We start from the raw sequence: 17,636 nt of genomic DNA on the forward strand, positions 1-17,636 counted from the left end.
GGGAAGTTTTGGGTGCCGGGGACGCGAACCTGACAAGATTTCGAGAACGCGATAGACGTAGCGCACTGACAGCGACAAGCTCCGACTCGCCGGGCCCATCGCCGCATCAACCACAGCTACCACCTTCACTGCATAGCACAACACCCACGCCCGTACACGATCTCCACCACAAATACATCTCGTCCGACTGTCGCTCTCTTCATCCGGGACTCGTCAGACTATCTCTATCCATACACTCGCACACCCACATAGTCCCATCAACACACCGGCCGCCCGACAGTCGCCGCCAACACCGCAGCCATGCCTTCAGCCACAGGCCAGTCCTGGGAGAAGTACCAGAAGAACTTTGCCGACGACGAGGTTGAGGAGAAGAAGATCACGCCTCTCACTGATGAGTAAGCTTGACCGGTGTTATTTCCCCGGCATAAACGCTGACGCAATGGCAGGGACATCCAGGTGTTGAAGACATACGGGGCCGCACCCTATGGCGCGGAGCTGAAGAAGCTGGAGAAGGAGATCAAGGACAAGCAGCAAACGATAAACGAGAAGATTGGAGTCAAGGTAGTCTAGCCCACCATTGCCCTTGGCCTCCCCCGCTCACATCCCTCTAGGAATCAGATACCGGTCTCGCACCTCCACATCTATGGGATATTGCCGCCGACCGCCAACGTATGCAAGAAGAGCAGCCCCTCCAAGTCGCCCGATGCACCAAGATAATACAGGACGAGAAAGACTCGGAAAAGAGCAAATATGTCATCAACGTCAAGCAAATCGCAAAGTTCGTCGTCAACTTGGGAGAGCGTGTCTCACCCACGGACATTGAAGAGGGCATGCGAGTGGGCGTCGACCGTAATAAGTACCAGATCCTGCTCCCTCTACCGCCCAAGATCGACCCTTCGGTTACCATGATGACAGTCGAGGACAAGCCTGACGTCACATACGGAGATGTGGGAGGATGCAAGGAGCAGATTGAGAAGCTGCGAGAAGTCGTCGAGATGCCGCTGTTATCACCAGAGCGCTTCGTCAACCTCGGAATCGACCCTCCAAAGGGCGCTCTACTCTACGGCCCACCAGGAACCGGAAAGACGCTTTGCGCGCGAGCAGTCGCCAACCGAACCGACGCCACCTTCATCCGTGTCATTGGTTCCGAGCTTGTCCAGAAGTATGTCGGAGAAGGTGCCAGGATGGTGCGTGAGCTATTCGAGATGGCGCGAACAAAGAAGGCGTGTATCATCTTCTTTGATGAAATCGATGCTGTCGGTGGAGCGCGTTTCGACGACGGTGCTGGAGGTGACAACGAAGTACAACGTACCATGTTGGAGCTCATCACACAACTCGACGGTTTCGACGCTCGCGGTAACATCAAGGTCATGTTCGCCACAAACAGACCTTCCACTCTAGACCCTGCCCTCATGCGTCCTGGACGTATTGACCGAAAGATTGAGTTCTCGCTACCAGACATGGAGGGTCGTGCCAACATTCTCCGCATCCACGCCAAGAGCATGAGCGTCGAGCGCGATATTCGTTGGGAGCTTATTTCCCGTCTCTGCCCTAACAGCACAGGTGCCGAGTTGAGGAGTGTAGCGACAGAGGCCGGCATGTTTGCCATTCGTGCGAGGAGAAAGGTTGCGACTGAGAAGGACTTTTTGGCTGCCGTTGACAAGGTCATCAAGGGCAACCTCAAGTTCAACTCGACTGCCACGTACATGCAGTACAACTAAGGGATGTTGTTCATCCCGTCACAGGTGGCTCTCCACTTGTAGGTTGAGAGCTAGGACTGGCGCTGTACGAGTAGTCACGAAGGCGCTTTACCGCCACTTAGATGATAGAGTTGTAATGCATCTTTCCGAATCATGACTGGCCATTCTCTTTCGTCTTTGATTTGTTATTACTCACAGAGTGAATTGATTGCCAAACACCAGTGTTCCTCAACATATTCATGTCACATTATCACATTAATCATCAGCATTACAAGTAGCAAATACCTACTCCACCACCACCGTCTCTCCAATATCACACAACCCAATCTCCACCCCCCACTCCAACCCCTCCGCCTCTGCACATTTCCGCCAGCGCTTCGGCGGCTCGGTAACCGGCTCGTAATTGACCGAAAACCCACCTCTAAACGTGCCAAAATGCATGCCAACACTCTTCTTACTCCTCACATCCCTATGTATCGCAAGCGAATCCTCTGGACTAGAATGCTGGCCCGACAGCAGCGCGCGCGGCATGAAGCAACCGACGGGTAATAAAGCGAGATCAAAAGGACCGTACAGGTTGCCTATGTCTTTGAAAGCGGGACAAGGGGGATGCGGGGCTTCGTGGTGCGAGTACTGGTCGTCAGAGCTGACGTGGCAGTATCCCGTGTCGCCTGCGAAGAAGAGGGACTTGGGTGCTGTTGCTGGCGAGGAGGAGGAGGAGGAGGAGGAGGAGGAGGAGGAAGAAGAAGAAGAAGACTCGCGGATTACCCAGCTACACCAGAGTGTAGCGTCGAAATTCCAGGGTGCGCGGCCAGAGCGGTGTTGGGCGGGTGTGCAGATTATATCTACGCTTCCGACGCCTGGTGTTGAGAGCGTTACGGCGTCCCACCAGTCTAACTCTGTGACTTGCGATGCGGTGATGCCGGCACTGAGGCCTGTGATTACGGATTTGACGTTTAGACCGCAGAAGATGCGCAGGTCTCCGTTTTGCTTTGTGTTGAGCTTGCGCAGTGTCTCGGAGTCGAGGTGGTCGTAGTGGTCGTGGCTTATGCATACGGCGTCGATGTGTGGGAGGTCATCGATGGAGCAGGGTGGTGGTGTGAAGCGTACAGGCCCAACCATGCCGTAAGGTCCTACGCGCTCGCTCCAGACGGGGTCGACGAGGAGGCGCATGCCTCGTTCACTAGAGTCTGAGCGAGTTGTTTCGAGTAGGAAACTTGCGTGGCCGATCCATGTGGCTTTGAGCCCGTTGCGGGTGGTGTTGAAGTCGGGCTTGCGGACTTGGACGAGGCCGGCGCGGTCGGTTGGGACGGGGACGAAGTTTTTGGGTGTTGTGAAGCGGGTGCGTACGGCGGTGGCTATGCCGCTGTTTTTGTACGAGGGCCATGGGTTTTTAAAGGACGTTGGTGGATTGCCGATGTGATGGGCGGTTGTGTATGCGTCTGGTGTACGCGGCGCGAGTGCTGTTATGGTGGACGTAGGAGACATTTCTGGTATTCTACTGTACCCAAGGAAGCGTTTGAGCACGCTGGAAACTGTGAATAACCGCGCATGTTTGCGACGCTGCAAGTGATGATGTTATAGCAAATGTATGACGGAGCTGCGCAACGCAGAGATAGTCCATCGGAGAGAAAGTTGTCCCGCCGAACAACGCAGCCAGACTGCGCCAGATCAAAGAGCTTCCAACCAACCACGCTACAAACCAATGACTTCATGCTCGGTTCAATTCGCAATGGCCGTCTTTACACCTACGTTCTCAAGCATGTCTAGCCCCGGAGCTGCGAGCGCGTCGAGACAAGCATTCCTACGGTGGCTTGGGGGCGTGCTTCTCTTATCGTCCAATGGCGCGCACACGTGAGCCCGTCTAGCTTACACGCAGGTACCTCGCCTTATCCACCTTTCGCCCATGGCCGACGCCCGGCCTTCGTACCTTGCAACTGCGGGAATATTTACCTTCTACAACAGGTAAAGACTGATTTTTTCCTAACCTGGAGCGGCAGCGGGCAATGCATTACATACGTACTAGTAAGGGCTGTGGCCAAATTTTTTCAAAGAATATAATAAGAGCCGTCTTTCCACCCTCAAGTTGTATTTCATTGATTGTGATTAAGCATTTCCCTTCATTCCCAACCCCCATAATCAAGATGAAGGACCACAATCTCCCCCGGGCCCTCGCCCTCGCCCTCACCCTCCTCACCACATGCTCCACCGCCCAACTCTACCCCCTCCAATCCCCCCTCAACCACACCTGCCAACTCCAAGAACCCCTGCTATCCTGCCCGTCCCAAGACGCCTCATGCGTAGACTCGTGCTGCACCGAAACCTTCGGCGGCCTCCTCCTCAGCACACAATTCTGGAACACCTACACCGGCCTCGAATCCTCAGGCCAGTACCTCCCCAAGGACACCTGGACGCTCCACGGTCTCTGGCCCGACTTCTGCAACGGAAGCTACACCCAATACTGCGACTTGACCCGCCAATATGACCCCATTCCCTCCCCAAACACAACAAATGGCCTCCCCAACGGCACCGCCGTGCCCGCCTACACCGGCCCAAATATCGATACTTTCCTCGAGCCCTTTGGCAAATACGACCTCCTAGACTACATGTCGACCTACTGGGTGGCGTGGCAACAAGACAACGCGGGTTTCCATGCCCACGAATTCTCAAAACACGCTACTTGCTTTTCTACCTTCAACGTGCCGTGCTACGGTCCGCTGTACCGCCAGCACGAAGACGTCGTCGATTTTTTCGAGACGGCGGTAAAGTATTATAAGCGGTTTCCTACGTTTGAGTGGCTGCACGAGGCGGGTATTACGCCGTCGAATGCGTCGGTTAGGTATTCGTATGGGGAGATTGTGGATGTGTTGGCGGAGAGGCATGGTGGTGTCCCGTTTTTGGGGTGCTCGGGTCCGAGGTTCAATGAGACGGTTGCGGGGAGGAATAGTACGGATATGGGGTTTACCGTGTTGAATGAGGTGTGGTATTATGAGCATGTGAGTATTTTTCTCGAGTATTTTTTTTGTCTAGGTGGAAAATAGTGGTCTTGCTAACGAGGATTTTGTTGTAGGTCTACGGTCGCCCTCAGGAAGGAAACACGATTCCTGTTAATGCGTCGGCGAGTTACCTGACCAACTGTGCGAAAACAAAGGACGCCATTTTCTACCCGGAGCGAACGAATGGTTCGGAAAAGGTTCCTGCGGTTCCGTACTAAAAGCAAGTGTACTAGTGGTTGTGTAGCATCTTTCTTATACATTTATAGCATGTGAATAATGGATGCGGATAGAAAAACGAACAGTAACGTAGATATGCAAATGACAGCAACATCAGAACAAAAGAACATAACTTCATAAGTAATCTATACAGGTAACATTTACTATTCTAGAAAAGATTAACCTATTAAGCTTGTACATGTATACAGTCATCGTCATTTGCCGCTGAGCTCTCCACTGCCTGGTTTTCTGACCCAGCTCTCGAGCCAGTGGTAGTGGCATTTTCATCTTCTGCTTGTTTTATTGCAATCTCTCCATGTGCTTTGGCGTGCTCACCAGATCGCTCGGGAGCCTGCATTTCATCCTCATCCTCGCCTTCCTCTTCGTGTCCTTCTTCGTATTCCTCGTATTCCTCTTCATGCTCCTCGTCCTCATCAGCAGCATGACTGTCAGCCCTATCCATATCTACATCTTTTCTCTCTGGGCTTTGTTTTTGCCTGGGACTTGCATCATGTTCACCTTGCTCCTTCTTAACGGACTTGTCAGCCTTGGCTGCAGAACGGTGACCATGTGACCGCGTATGAATAGTGTGGTCGCATTCCTCTGAAAACACTTGACTAGCATAGTCATGTTGCTTCCGGGATGCGTCCAAACCTTCCGGGAAGATCTTGCCCATGATCGCCTTGTGCTTATCGGTCGCGTTCGGGTGAGCTGCAAGCCCGGTAGGGCTGGGTGTGTCAGCCGCACTGACCGGGGCCGCGTATTGGATGCTTGCGGGCGTAGGAGAGTGGCTAGATTCATTTTCCTTGCGGGCATGCACCTTACGCAGATTGGCGGCTGACGATTGCGAACGCATATCAGGACGGCCATCCTTTCGAATAAGCACACCATCCGCGTTGCGCACCGGCTTTGTACGAGTCCTCTTTGCAGAGCCGTACGCCTCACCTGGAGGCCCAAAGCTGATGCCAGCCGTCACCCCTTGTAGGCCGAGACTTGAAGTGCGATCATTTGTCATGTAGCCTCCGCGCGCGCCACCACTGCCACCACTGCCACGGCGCGCTATGCTACCGCGACCGGAGCGTGCCATGTGGGCGTGGAAGTCTTCTGGACTACCTTGTGAGCTGCGAAGGCTCTGCCAGTCATCCGCTTCCCATTCTGGTGTTGCAAAGGTGCCATGAGGCTGGACAAGCATGCTCTTTCGAACTCTACCGCCCCGACTGCCGGGTCCTCCGCCGCCACGCCCACGCCCACGGGGTCGATATCCCATCATACGTTGGGAATCGGCCCGCCAGCTGTCGTCTGACGGCGCATACTGCGGGGTATATGGAGAATAGGAAGGTTGCTGCTGCGGTTGAGACGAGGGAACCTGGTCAGCTACAGGATTTTGAGATGTAATGGCATGTGCAGGCGTTGGAAATCGAGCGTCTGTCGGTTCTACTGCGGCACGACTAGGTGGTGGTTGCGCGGCAGTGTAGCCAGGGAATGGCTCAGCTTCGCCCAGTTTTGGCCGCTTTGGGGAACTTGGCCCATGCATGGTGCTCTCCTGGGGGCTGTCCATGCCGCTTTGGGAACTTCGTTTCACTCCAGCGTTGACAGTCGCCCATCCGCTGCTCTGACTAGGCACAAGCTCACTTCTCGGTGTGGCTTCCACTACAGGCTTGGGTGCTGGCTGTGCAAACGATGGCTGGTGGTGCTGACCACCTGAGGCACGGCGAGATGCATCGCTGGCCTGTGGAATCGTTGGGGTGCTGGGGTGAGATGACACCGCCGCATGCGTCGATGGGATAGGTGCAACTGCCGTCTCACGTGGAAGTTGGAATGTGTGTGATGGCGGCTGAGATGACGCAGCCTTGGCACTTTCTTCGAGTCGGTAGATTTTGTTCTTCATGATCTCAATGTGGAGCTTTAGATTGTCGAGATCGCTTGTCTTGTGGGACATGACGGCGATTTGTTGTGTCATGAGTTCGAGTGCCGAGTCTTGAGCGGCCATCTGGTGGCTTGGGGAAAAGACGGATTTGCGTGATTGCTTGTCAATTCTCCAAGCCTCCATCTCTCGGCTGATGGCTTCCATTGCATGGCGCATGCCTTGCATTTCGTGTTGTAGTCGTGCTGCAGACTCTTCCACCTTTTGGATGTCGGCCGTCTGTCGGAACAACTGGGCCTGAAACTCACGACGAAGGGATTCCTCGACTTGTTGAAAGGTCTCTTCGCCACGACGTATATCTCGAGTGTGAGCAGCCAGGGCGCCGCTATTTTGAGAAATTTGTGTTTGTAAACGCTCAATAGCGTCCATGCCCACCATGCCAGGTGAGCGAGGGTACTGGTGACCATTTGTCTGTGATGTTTCGGGGGCAGGCTGTGGTTTAGACACACTACCCCGAGACTCACGCACATTACCAGTGGGGTGTGTGGCGGATACTTGTTGCGGGGAATCAGCCTGGTGTATTGGCTCCGCTGCGGGGGATGAAATTGATGGTCTTTTGCTTGGTGCTGGTTGAACAGCACTGAGCAAGGAATTGGTCACTGGAGGAGAATGTATCGATGACGATAATTGTTTTCGTGACTGTCTGTCGTGATCAATGGGGTACATGAGATGTTGCTTTGCGGCATCGCGATCGAGATCGTGACGTATGCCCATTTGAGTATGAGAATACGCCGATTGGTGCAACGACGGCATGCGTGTGTCAACCTCCATGGCTTTGGTCCACGATGGGTTGGGAATGTTGTTTGGTGGAGAAGAAGATGAAGATGATGATGAAGGAGGAGGACTAGGCGTCTCCTCAGCAGCTAATAGGTCTGGTGCAATGTCTTCACGCGGTTCGATGACAACGATCTGCCCTGGAGCTATCTCACATTGCAGCTCAATGCGGCTTAGGTTAAAGAGATCGCGGCCACTACGCGAAATGAGATGTTAGCCGTCTGAGGTAAGTCAAAGTAATAAGCTTTATGTGTATTTGAATGGATAATCTCATCAAGGCCTCAATCGACAGCAAGATGCAAACAAACTCGGTGAGCGATGATGCAAGGGAGGTGACTCACCGAAATTTCCCTTTACCGGCAGGCGCAGTGATGACAGTGCAACCAATTGATGTCTCGCCGCAGCCAGGGTGTGGGCAGGACAAAGGCTGGATGGTGCTGGCAAGGTGTCAGCTAATAGGCAGACAAAAGTACGACGTGAACGGAACGGCAGTAATGCGGAACGTGAGAGACAGGTAGCGGGCTGGCGGGTTTAATAGATAAAAAAGCGTATAGTGTGGAAATTGTTTGGACCGCACTAGCGCAAGTGTGCTTAGGAAAGAGAATAAAAAATTAAAATACCATGTCACTGAACTATACCAGGAGGCGACAACGTATAATCGAAGGGCGCCTGATGATGTGATGGCTGACTGCTACCAAAAGGGGAAAAGGTGCGAAGGGAGAAGAGACATGCGAGGGCTAATAAGCTTACCATCCATTGAGAGCCGTGCCCTTGAGTGCAGGCTCGGGGGAGCCAGCAGTCTTCAGGCGCGATGAGTAGGAGCCGAGCAGGGCAGGAACATGAAGAGTGCCAGTGATTCGACTCCACGAGTTGTAAAAGTCGCCTACGTGGGTGCGGCAGTGCCGGCAGTAGCCCTTTGTCGATCGAGCGATGATGGGGAGCGAAGCAGGTGGTGGCGGGGGTCTAGCAGCACTTTGGGCAAAGGGCGGTGCCGACTGCTGAACTCTAAACTGGTCGGCATTTCCATGCACAATGGATGCAGTGTGAGACGCAGAGCGGTGATGTTGTTGGGTGCTCATGCTGTCTGGAGTAGTCTCACTAATACGAAACTGTCTTGTGCTTGCCGTAGCCAGCCCATTGAGACGGACCGAAAGGATAGATCTCCGAGCCACAGTATAGGCAAGGCGACGAGGATCTTGCGCTTGTTGCTCGCCAACTGCAGGTAAGCGGAGTAATACACTGTGGGAGCCAGGAATGCTCTATAGTGATTACCAAAGGCGGGCAAGGGGATGGTCAAGCACAAGCGTCGAGGGGTGGTGGTGCTGTGAGCGCCAATTGCGCAGTGCGGGCAGAAGTGGTGGTGGGTGTGGGTGACACTGCAGGAGGGTGTGTGAGTGTGAGTGAAAGAAGAATCAATGGATGGACAGGACAGGACAGGCGGGATGGAAGGGTGGGATCAAGTGTTGAATGAGTGTGGGAAAGCAACGAGTGGGATTGGAGGCGGCGGCAAGGGCCAGGAAAAGGCAAAGAAGGGGAGCGCGCGTATACCGTGCGGCCAGGGTGGAAAAGCAAAGTTAGGGAGAGATTTAGGACAGGTGAAATAATTAGCACAGGCTTATTCATTATTGGCTGGCTGCGAGTCCCGGTGGGGCCTAGCGCGCCTCGTTATTTAGAGGTGCTCTATCAGCTATTACGAATAAGCCTTTGAGCCGTGTGGTGTCGCAAGCTCGACGCGCTAGCTGTTGCGCATTGTGCATCAGCCTTTCAGGCCCTCACCGGGCCATGCTCCTTTTGACGTCTGTCGTTTATGCGGGTGGGCCATGTACGGTAAGATGCGACGCTGCCTGCGGTTAGTCGCATTATCTATGGTATGGACTTACATATACTGGGAAGCCCATATATACGTATACAGATGCCTACACCTACACTACCCATCACAACAACGCCCAATTAATCGCCACGGACACCCATCCTATCCTTATATACATATACATACATACATACATACACGTTACATACCTAAGACATCCATATTCCCAGTAAATAAACTTACTTAATACTCGATATACGTAAGTATGCACGCATGTACATATACTACACACAATCGAGAGTAAGCAAAAGCGGCTCGTGACGACAATCATCATTCATCGCTTTTTGCCACAATTGGCCAGTGTTGGACAGGCCTCCAAGGTTTCATGGTTGTCATGGCCCAATAAGCATGGCACATGGCAAGACGGGCTGATAAGACCAGCGCGCACGGAGGCTTTTGAATATATTTTACATTTCATTCCCATATATACATATACATTGCAACTATAAACTCTGTCTTTTCCTTCTCGTATGTACCACTATTATTATATAGCGTTGGTGCCTCTTTGTCTCTGATATAGCAGGCCCAGATTACCTTTGCCCCCAATAGGCAAGCCCTTTGGACCTGGCGCCAGCTCGTTACGAGCTGGGCACTATGATACTGCTATATGGCGGCAAGATAGCAGCTTGGCTAGCGTGCCCAACTCGCAGATCCCCATGGCTGCTAGGCTACTACCAATCCAGCCCTTCATGTAGTCATCCGCTTTGCAAAAAATTTGATTTTACTTTCTGGATCCGACACTACGGGGCCTAAGGCAATGCGCTAACATAGTCTTAGCCAAACATGATATGAGCAGGGTTCTTGATTGTCGTCCGTGCAATTGACATGCCAACTGGCCCAGTAATATCTACTTGGACACACTGAAACGGCAATTAGACGATTTTATCCCCGGCTGCATTCAACCGATCGTTGCATCCCGCAATGCATACCAACGTTTCCGGTACCCCTCGGCATCCGGTCTTTTCCATACACTTTTTGCTCAATTACCCGTCATTACCTGTCGGACCCAACTGCCTGTTTGCTCAAACACGCCGACATTCTGCGTGTCACAAAAATGCTCTAGCGTTGGCTCCCACCCCCCGTGGCCAAACACAAAACGAGACGCACCACACATTGCTCTCTCGTAATAATAGCCTATGTAGTACGTACTCTACTTGACCACCATGAACCCGACACCATTGCGTGCATCCTGGCATGCTTTGGACAGCGCCTGCACCTCCGTGTCTGTCCATTGCACGCTGAGATTGTCCCATTTCTTCGTTGCAAACTCACGCCGGTACTGCTGGTTCATGGCTTGCAGCCGTCGAATGTCTCGAGGATCGCCCGTCCCACTGTACACAATAAAGGCCGTGCAGCGTGGCAGGGACTGGTAAACCTGGCGGATCCGCTCAACCGTTCTCGAAACAGCGTCGCCAAGCTCAGCGCCTTGTAGCTCCACATCCACATCATCATCGCCTTGTCGACTCAAGCCCATTCGCTCAAGCGCCGTCTTTCGAATCACCTCAACATCTGCTGACTTGGCATCATCCCACCATCCTCGTGCAAGCTCAAGTTCCCGCAGACGGCCCCAGACAAAATCAATCTGGTCGGCAGTCCCATCTCTGCCTTCGGCTTGGCCCTTGAGGGTTCGATCAATTGCTTCCACCACTTCATCGTCCGTTTTGCATCCTATCGAAACTTTAGCTTGACCACCGTGGCCTCTGTTTGGGTCACCCCAGTCGACGACCGCTCCCGCTCGATAGGCCTCGTTTGACTTTGGTCGCATGCTCCGTCCTAGTCTTTTGAAAATCGACTCGGCATTCGTGTCACTCGAGCCCCACCTCGGGCCCTTTTCACATTTCTGCTTGACCAGATCGAGGCATGTTCGAGCGTCTTCTACACTGTCGTGACCCTGTGACCCTTTCTGCACCTCGCGCTTGAGATACTTTTGCGCAAGCCATTTCAGCGACTGCTTATACGGCGGGCCGCGCGGATGTGGATAGAGAATACCCGTGTCGACGATAAAGGGATGAGTCAGCTTTAGTGCATTGAGATCAGAGTTTAGCGAATGTCCCACAAGGATTGTGCGCGGCGTGATGAGCTCCAGTAGCTCCTTTTGTATGTCGGCGAGTGTCGTTGTGACATCCTGAAGCATGGCCGCTGTGATACCCGACCACTGTGTTAGATGGTCCTTGATACCAATCTCGGGCTTGACAAGCTTATCCAAGACTACCTTGCCGTCCCAATCCATTAGACTGATGCGCGTAAGCACAAGCTCATCGTTCTCAGCTTTACACATTTCACAGTCCATGGAGAGGATCTGTCTCCCAGCACTCAAACTGCCTTGCTCTATCTCTTCTTCGGGTACTTGTCCTTCGTCCACATCTGCCACATGGCTATCCACCCAGCCGTCATCTGCAGTCTGCTTGGCGAGTTTCCTCCTCTCATGGTTAGCCTCCTTGGATTCGGGCGTCGTGAACATGGCTGGATGCAGTACATATTCGTTCTCCTGCTGCTCCATGAGCGTGGCGATATACTCGGTGATGCGTGTGCGTCTGTTCTGCCAATGGCTTGAGTTCTGTGGCATGGGACCCTTGTGGTTGCCAGTCCGCTTCATTTGCTTTTCTTCCTGTGTCTTTGGAATCTGCGAGGTGAGCATGGTATGGATGGGCGAATGGAGGCGCATGTACTGGTTGTTGCGGTGTTCTCCAATGGCTTTGATGGGCCACACATGCTCGAAAATATCGGATAGAGGTTGCAGCGGTACAGGCAGGCGTTCAGGCTTCAGACTGGCTGGGTAGAAGTCGCTAGACGAGATGGACAGCCGCTTTGGCTGAGACTCGGTGGCCTCGTCTCCTTGGGCGGGCTGTGACGCGGCTTCCAGGGCAACCTGTCCGTTAAACATGCCCACGTCCAGACCTGGGACCATGAGCATAACGACTTGCTGGATGTTTGCACGGCTTCGCACAGAAACCCATTGAGGCGCCGTTCCGTCAGCAAGCAGATAAAGTACCAACGCCTGCAGATCTGTGATCTTGACATGCGAGTTGAGGCGTGCATGGTGTGAGTGCTCAATGGCCGGGTAGCTCCTCTGCAGCTTTCGTTCCTTCCTGCGCTCCTCCTTGGACAGACCGTCATCCTTGTGCGCGACCGAGGCATCTTGGGTGGGAGAGGGTGAGCGTGATGCAGAGTCACGTGAATTGTGCTGCTTTCTTCTCTTGCCGACGACTGTCCAGCCTTCGGTAGCTTCGTCTGGCTCATCTTCGCCGCGCATGTGTGCCAAAGTCGCGCCCAGCCCGACGTCGACTGGACGCCGGTCGTCGAAAGCACTGCGTTTTCTTTTGGCCATGTTGCCACTTGTCCGGTTTGGCGAGGCGAGATTGGGCCGCTGCAATTGTGTGCAAGAGTCGTGTTGCGCGATGTTCACAAAATGTTTGCCCGTCGACCGCACTGACGTGACGCTAGTAGCAGGCGGTCCTTCCGCCCTCTGGACCGCACTTGACTTTCATCTTTGCATCTTGCCATTCCTCCTACACACACATTCCACAAAGTGATCAGATGCGTTCCTCTGGCCGGCGCGATTCTATATGCTTCAATCAAAGTCATTTAGTTCGAAAATTAGGAATTTTTTCACGCTGGGGAACGGCCCCTTGATGCAAATCAGCAAACACCCAGCCGGCTCTAGGAGGACCTCCCATGGTATCCTTGTTGTGGTTCCCGTTCCCTCGACCATCCAAGCATGAAATCTACTGCTCTTTTGTTTCCCTAGGGCATGGAAGTGAAATATTATTAATAGTTATAAGAGTCCTGGGCTGGATGTTTTCAATATTTGCGGCTACTGATTGCCAGGGGCCCTTTGTCGACTTAGCGCAGTGGTCCCGATACGAAGTAAGTAAGACCCGCATGGCCACCTTGCTCAAGTTTCGGAACCGATTGTATTGTGGATCTTTCCGGAGCGCAATCTATCCAAATTCGCAATAGTCACCTACTGCTCGGCCCGGACGTGGTATCCACACTATCCCGTTGATTTTCGCATAGTAACAGACTTTACCAGGCAGGGAAACGGCAAGGCCTCGAAGGTTTGACACTTCATCGCTTGCCAGGCCCAGATTTCATGAGTCTAGCTTCTCATTTACCGCAATGCAAAAGGTCATGGGCTTATTCATCCACTTTAACATTGTACAGATACGAACTGGGTCCAAAAGTTAATACGGCCAATTTGCGGTCGAGCATCTGGACAACTCGTGTGCCTTGGCAAGACCTATGGAATGCACTATTTTCTCCAACCCAACCCAAGACAACCCGCTCTTGAAGCATTCCAAGAGCGATGTCTTGAGAGTGGCTGCGCAATGCCTCGTATAGGTCCTCTTGACACCAGTCTTTGACCTCAGCTACTACAGACGACTGTATAGGGAGCAAGGTGTGTTCTTAGAAACGAAATTGGTAAGGTCGTCCAAAAACTCCATCGCCAACTCATAGTCGCATGGAGCAGATTCTAAATAATTCTACACTAAGCTCCGCAGGATAGAACCTATACTGCTCCGCGGATACTTGGCATATGTACATTTGTTTTTTGTTAGCATAGCCATCGATTGAACTGGGTCCTGGCGCAAAGTTCATTTGTGTTCCAAATGTTATACGGCGTAACGTGTTGTGCGCCTTACCATGATCTGCGTTAGTAAGCCTAGTTCTACATTATAAACTACCCATTTGCCTCTAGTCCCAACGCGCCAACAACACCTCTCCGAGAACTAGCTTCCACACTTCTTGGCGCTGCAGCTGAATAAACTCACGTGCAGGCTTACACAATGCATAATGGCAATGAAGATGCTCGGAATTGTATCGCACGGAGCTATGGTGGAATCCTGTAGGAGCAAAAGGGTCTTCTACGTACCACACATGCCAAGATAGTGGTGCCATGGCATGTATCAAAAGAGAAGTCGTTAATCAGGTGTCAAGGTGAACTCCGACAGACAGTTCAATATAAATATCAACCACAATCATCTCCTTCTTCCTCACAACGCACAGCATCTGATTCCAGCATCCTCAAGACTCACAGCTTCGATTCATATCAAGTTCACCGGTAAAATTCCACTGGCATTTGAGCTGCATAGCTCAATTCTCAGACCAAGTAACTAAAATTCTTCAGAACCCCAACACCAATCACAATGTTCGCCTCCGGTTGGAAGAAAGCCCTCAGCGTCGCAGCCGTCGTGCTCGCACTCTCCAGCGGCCAAGTCCTCGCAGCCTGCACCGACGGTCCCGGATGGACCCCTGAGGAATTCGCCGAATACCAGTCTCTCAACGACACCACTGGCTGGGCTGGCATGGAAAAGCTCGCACAGTGCACCATCGACGCTGATGAACTCTCTCCCGCGAAACCCCTTTCAAGGATCGAGGCTCGAGCCGGAGGCCGCGAGTGGCAGGGTTACAGCTCCGGTGGATGCTCTGGTGCTCAAACCGCTGTCACTTCCGGCTTTGGATGCGGTGTTTGCGTCAGTGCTACCAACTTCTTCTTCTACAGTGGTTGGCTGTGGAGGGAGCGCGCAGCGAACCCTTACCCTACTGCTGATTACTACACTCAGTCCGGGTGCCGCGGAACTAAGCTTCATCACCAGGGTATTGAGGGTAGTCAGACGACGTCTTGCAACAACGTCAACCGCGCTGCGTCTGTTATCCTCTACCAGGGTTGCTAGTGGCAATTACACATGAGTTGGATACAGTTGCCGACAACTGGGAAGGAAAGGAGCAGGGTTGGGAAGTGGAGGATGTGGAGGAAAAGTTGGGAGCGCTTTTGGACATTCGTTTATACATACATTTTTGGCTATTTTGTATCTTTTTCAATTGCTGAGTGGCGGGGATGTACTGTCTAGGCTATCAATCAATTTGAAAAGATCTTATAACTCGCTGTGCCACAGAATGATTATGCGTACAAGACTTTAAACATGGGCAGAGTTTGGTAAAAGAAGGACTAGACATCAGGACAGCATGATCAAAACAATGTAAATTCTTGAACTAAGCAATAATATCTAAGCAACAATATCAGAACACGTTGGCTATTGTCACTTCGTAGATGCCTTTGATTTTAAGTCCAACATTTTCTCAAGCGGTGGTAAGGTAAGGATGGCAACATGATTTTGATGCTATTTGCAATAACCAAGCATATTCTATAGGATCAATCACAGTCTATATTCGGAGAAAAAAACAGTGCTTGTTGTGTACCTCTTGTTTCAATTCACAACATAGCATATATATTGCCAGCATGCTCTCGAATAGATTTCGAATAAACAATCCATCTCTGCTATGCACACATATCCGGACTCGATATGCAATTTGGTGTGAAGACTAGCGTTGTTTGTTTTACTCTGGAATAACATGATCTTTGGCATCGACACCCGCCTTCCATCGATACGTCGACGCAACATGCTCGTCCGGAGGACCTGTCTGTCCCTTGATTCCATAGAAATTCTCTCGGTACGTGCCACTAGGAACTGCATAGTCATTCCAAAACATCCCGCGCTTTCTCAACTCTGGAAGCAGCAACTCTACAACATCTTTGAAAGATTGAGGAAAGAGCGCATATGCCTGCGCATTTGTTAGTTCAGTACCAGCACTTCCAAGGATAATGGCTTACGATATTGAATCCATCCACATCCGCTTCGTCAACCCATGTTTGGAACCCGTCTGCTATCTGTGACGGAGTTCCGACAAAAATAGGACCGATTCCGCCAATGCTGATGTGCTCTGCCACTGTGTGCTTAGTCCATTTGGATGTGCCGGGTGAGAAGCGAGCGAAACCCTCCACCGTCGACCGCACCGCATTGCTATCAACGTGGCGCAACTCCTCTTCGTCACCATACTTTCCCAAGTCGATCCCAGTCCAGCCACAGAAAAGCGCCAATGCACCTTCCAATGACGCGTACTTTCGGTACTCTGCAAGCTTCGCTTGTGCCTCCTCTTCTGTCCTGCCTATAATGGGAGTCGCAAGGGCCAAAAACTTGATGGAACGCCCGTCTCTTCCAAACTGCGACGAAGCAATCTCCCTGATCTCAGCAATGTTACCTTTGCACACGATAGGCGCGTGTGCAGAAACAAATATTGCTTCTGCATTTTGCGCCGCAAAAGATTTGCCTGCTTTCGAGGCACCCGCTTGCAGGATCAACGGAGTCCGTTGTGGACTAGGTTGGCAGATATGCGGACCGGGTACCTCGAAATACTTGCCTTTGTGGTTGATTTGTCGGATCCGATCTGGATCAGAGAACATGTTCTTCTTTCGATCACGAACAACAGCATCGTCTCGCCAAGAAGACTCCAAGAGCTTATACATGACCTTGACATACTCTTCAGCTTGGCCATAGCGCTCATCGTGCTATACAAGTCAGCAACATATTTTCATCGGCGGGAGCACTTACCGCCAACTGCTCCTTCATGCCCATGTTCCTCGCGGCGGAGTCCAGATAGCTCGTCACAATCTATTAAAATTAGCAGGAGTATCTTTGGTCGGAGTCGGGGTTGCTTACATTCCAGCCTAGTCTGCCAAGAGTCAGTAACTGAATCAGTATCTAGGGAAGCAGAACATTGACAGCGTACCGGCCCTTTGTCAGATGATCAACAGTAGATAGTCGTCGAGCCAAATGATACGGCTGTTCATAAGTAGTCGACACTGTCACACCGAAACCAATGCTTTTGGTCGCTGCGGCCATTGCACTGACAACTGCCAGCGGCTCGTTGACTGGCCACTGAGCACCCGACCTTATTGCTGCATCAAGATTACTATTGTACACATCGTAACCCCCGAGAACATCAGCTATGAAGATGCCATGGACTTTGGCTTCATCGAGTAGCTTTGCAAGGTCTACCCAATGGTCGATGTTGTTGAACTCATGAGAGCGATCGTCAGGATGCTTCCATAATCCTGGCGACTGATGGCCACTGCCTGTACAGAATCCAGAATTAGTTCTCCAAAACTCTCTACAAATTCCATATACAGAGTATACTGATTCTGATAGGACGTAGCGCGTATCAACTTGGACTTACACATTTCCACAAAGGCATTGATGATCAACTCCTTTTTAGGCTTGTCTTCGCCATTCTTTTGCCTCCCATTTTTCGTAGCTTCACCACCATTTTCTCGCTTCCTTTTCGTCATGTTTAGCGGTTATAGGTGTCCGGAGTTT

General features: G+C 52.0%; 6 protein-coding genes across 6 annotated transcripts; 3 read left to right on the forward strand and 3 right to left on the reverse strand.

Moving 5' to 3' along the window:
* Positions 1 to 300: 300 nt before the first annotated feature.
* COCCADRAFT_85632 (uncharacterized protein) lies at positions 301 to 1,721 on the forward strand (the record flags this gene model as incomplete). Its single annotated transcript, XM_007710095.1, has 3 exons — positions 301 to 395; positions 447 to 561; positions 612 to 1,721. 3 exons carry the CDS (start codon positions 301 to 303, stop codon positions 1,719 to 1,721), a joined length of 1,320 nt encoding a protein of 439 aa, XP_007708285.1.
* Positions 1,722 to 1,985: 264 nt separating this feature from the next.
* On the reverse strand, positions 1,986 to 3,188 carry COCCADRAFT_85723 (uncharacterized protein; the record flags this gene model as incomplete). Its single annotated transcript, XM_007710096.1, has 1 exon — positions 1,986 to 3,188. One exon carries the CDS (start codon positions 3,186 to 3,188, stop codon positions 1,986 to 1,988), a length of 1,203 nt encoding a protein of 400 aa, XP_007708286.1.
* A 656-nt stretch (positions 3,189 to 3,844) lies between these two features.
* On the forward strand, positions 3,845 to 4,914 carry COCCADRAFT_1642 (uncharacterized protein; the record flags this gene model as incomplete). Its single annotated transcript, XM_007710031.1, has 2 exons — positions 3,845 to 4,696; positions 4,771 to 4,914. 2 exons carry the CDS (start codon positions 3,845 to 3,847, stop codon positions 4,912 to 4,914), a joined length of 996 nt encoding a protein of 331 aa, XP_007708221.1.
* Positions 4,915 to 5,099: 185 nt separating this feature from the next.
* COCCADRAFT_33314 (uncharacterized protein) lies at positions 5,100 to 8,689 on the reverse strand (the record flags this gene model as incomplete). Its single annotated transcript, XM_007710065.1, has 3 exons — positions 5,100 to 7,806; positions 7,952 to 8,047; positions 8,361 to 8,689. 3 exons carry the CDS (start codon positions 8,687 to 8,689, stop codon positions 5,100 to 5,102), a joined length of 3,132 nt encoding a protein of 1,043 aa, XP_007708255.1.
* Positions 8,690 to 14,627: 5,938 nt separating this feature from the next.
* COCCADRAFT_85627 (uncharacterized protein) lies at positions 14,628 to 15,155 on the forward strand (the record flags this gene model as incomplete). The annotated part of the gene is made up of 1 exon (XM_007710097.1): positions 14,628 to 15,155. The coding sequence occupies one exon, from the start codon at positions 14,628 to 14,630 to the stop codon at positions 15,153 to 15,155; it is 528 nt and encodes a 175-aa protein (XP_007708287.1).
* Positions 15,156 to 15,819: 664 nt separating this feature from the next.
* COCCADRAFT_1646 (uncharacterized protein) lies at positions 15,820 to 17,608 on the reverse strand (the record flags this gene model as incomplete). The annotated part of the gene is made up of 6 exons (XM_007710032.1): positions 15,820 to 16,044; positions 16,094 to 16,828; positions 16,872 to 16,931; positions 16,980 to 16,992; positions 17,050 to 17,395; positions 17,497 to 17,608. 6 exons carry the CDS (start codon positions 17,606 to 17,608, stop codon positions 15,820 to 15,822), a joined length of 1,491 nt encoding a protein of 496 aa, XP_007708222.1.
* Between the last annotated feature and the right edge of the window lie 28 nt (positions 17,609 to 17,636).

This window comes from Bipolaris zeicola, assembly GCF_000523435.1.
Source record: "Bipolaris zeicola 26-R-13 unplaced genomic scaffold scaffold_14, whole genome shotgun sequence".
NCBI lineage: Eukaryota > Fungi > Ascomycota > Dothideomycetes > Pleosporales > Pleosporaceae > Bipolaris > Bipolaris zeicola.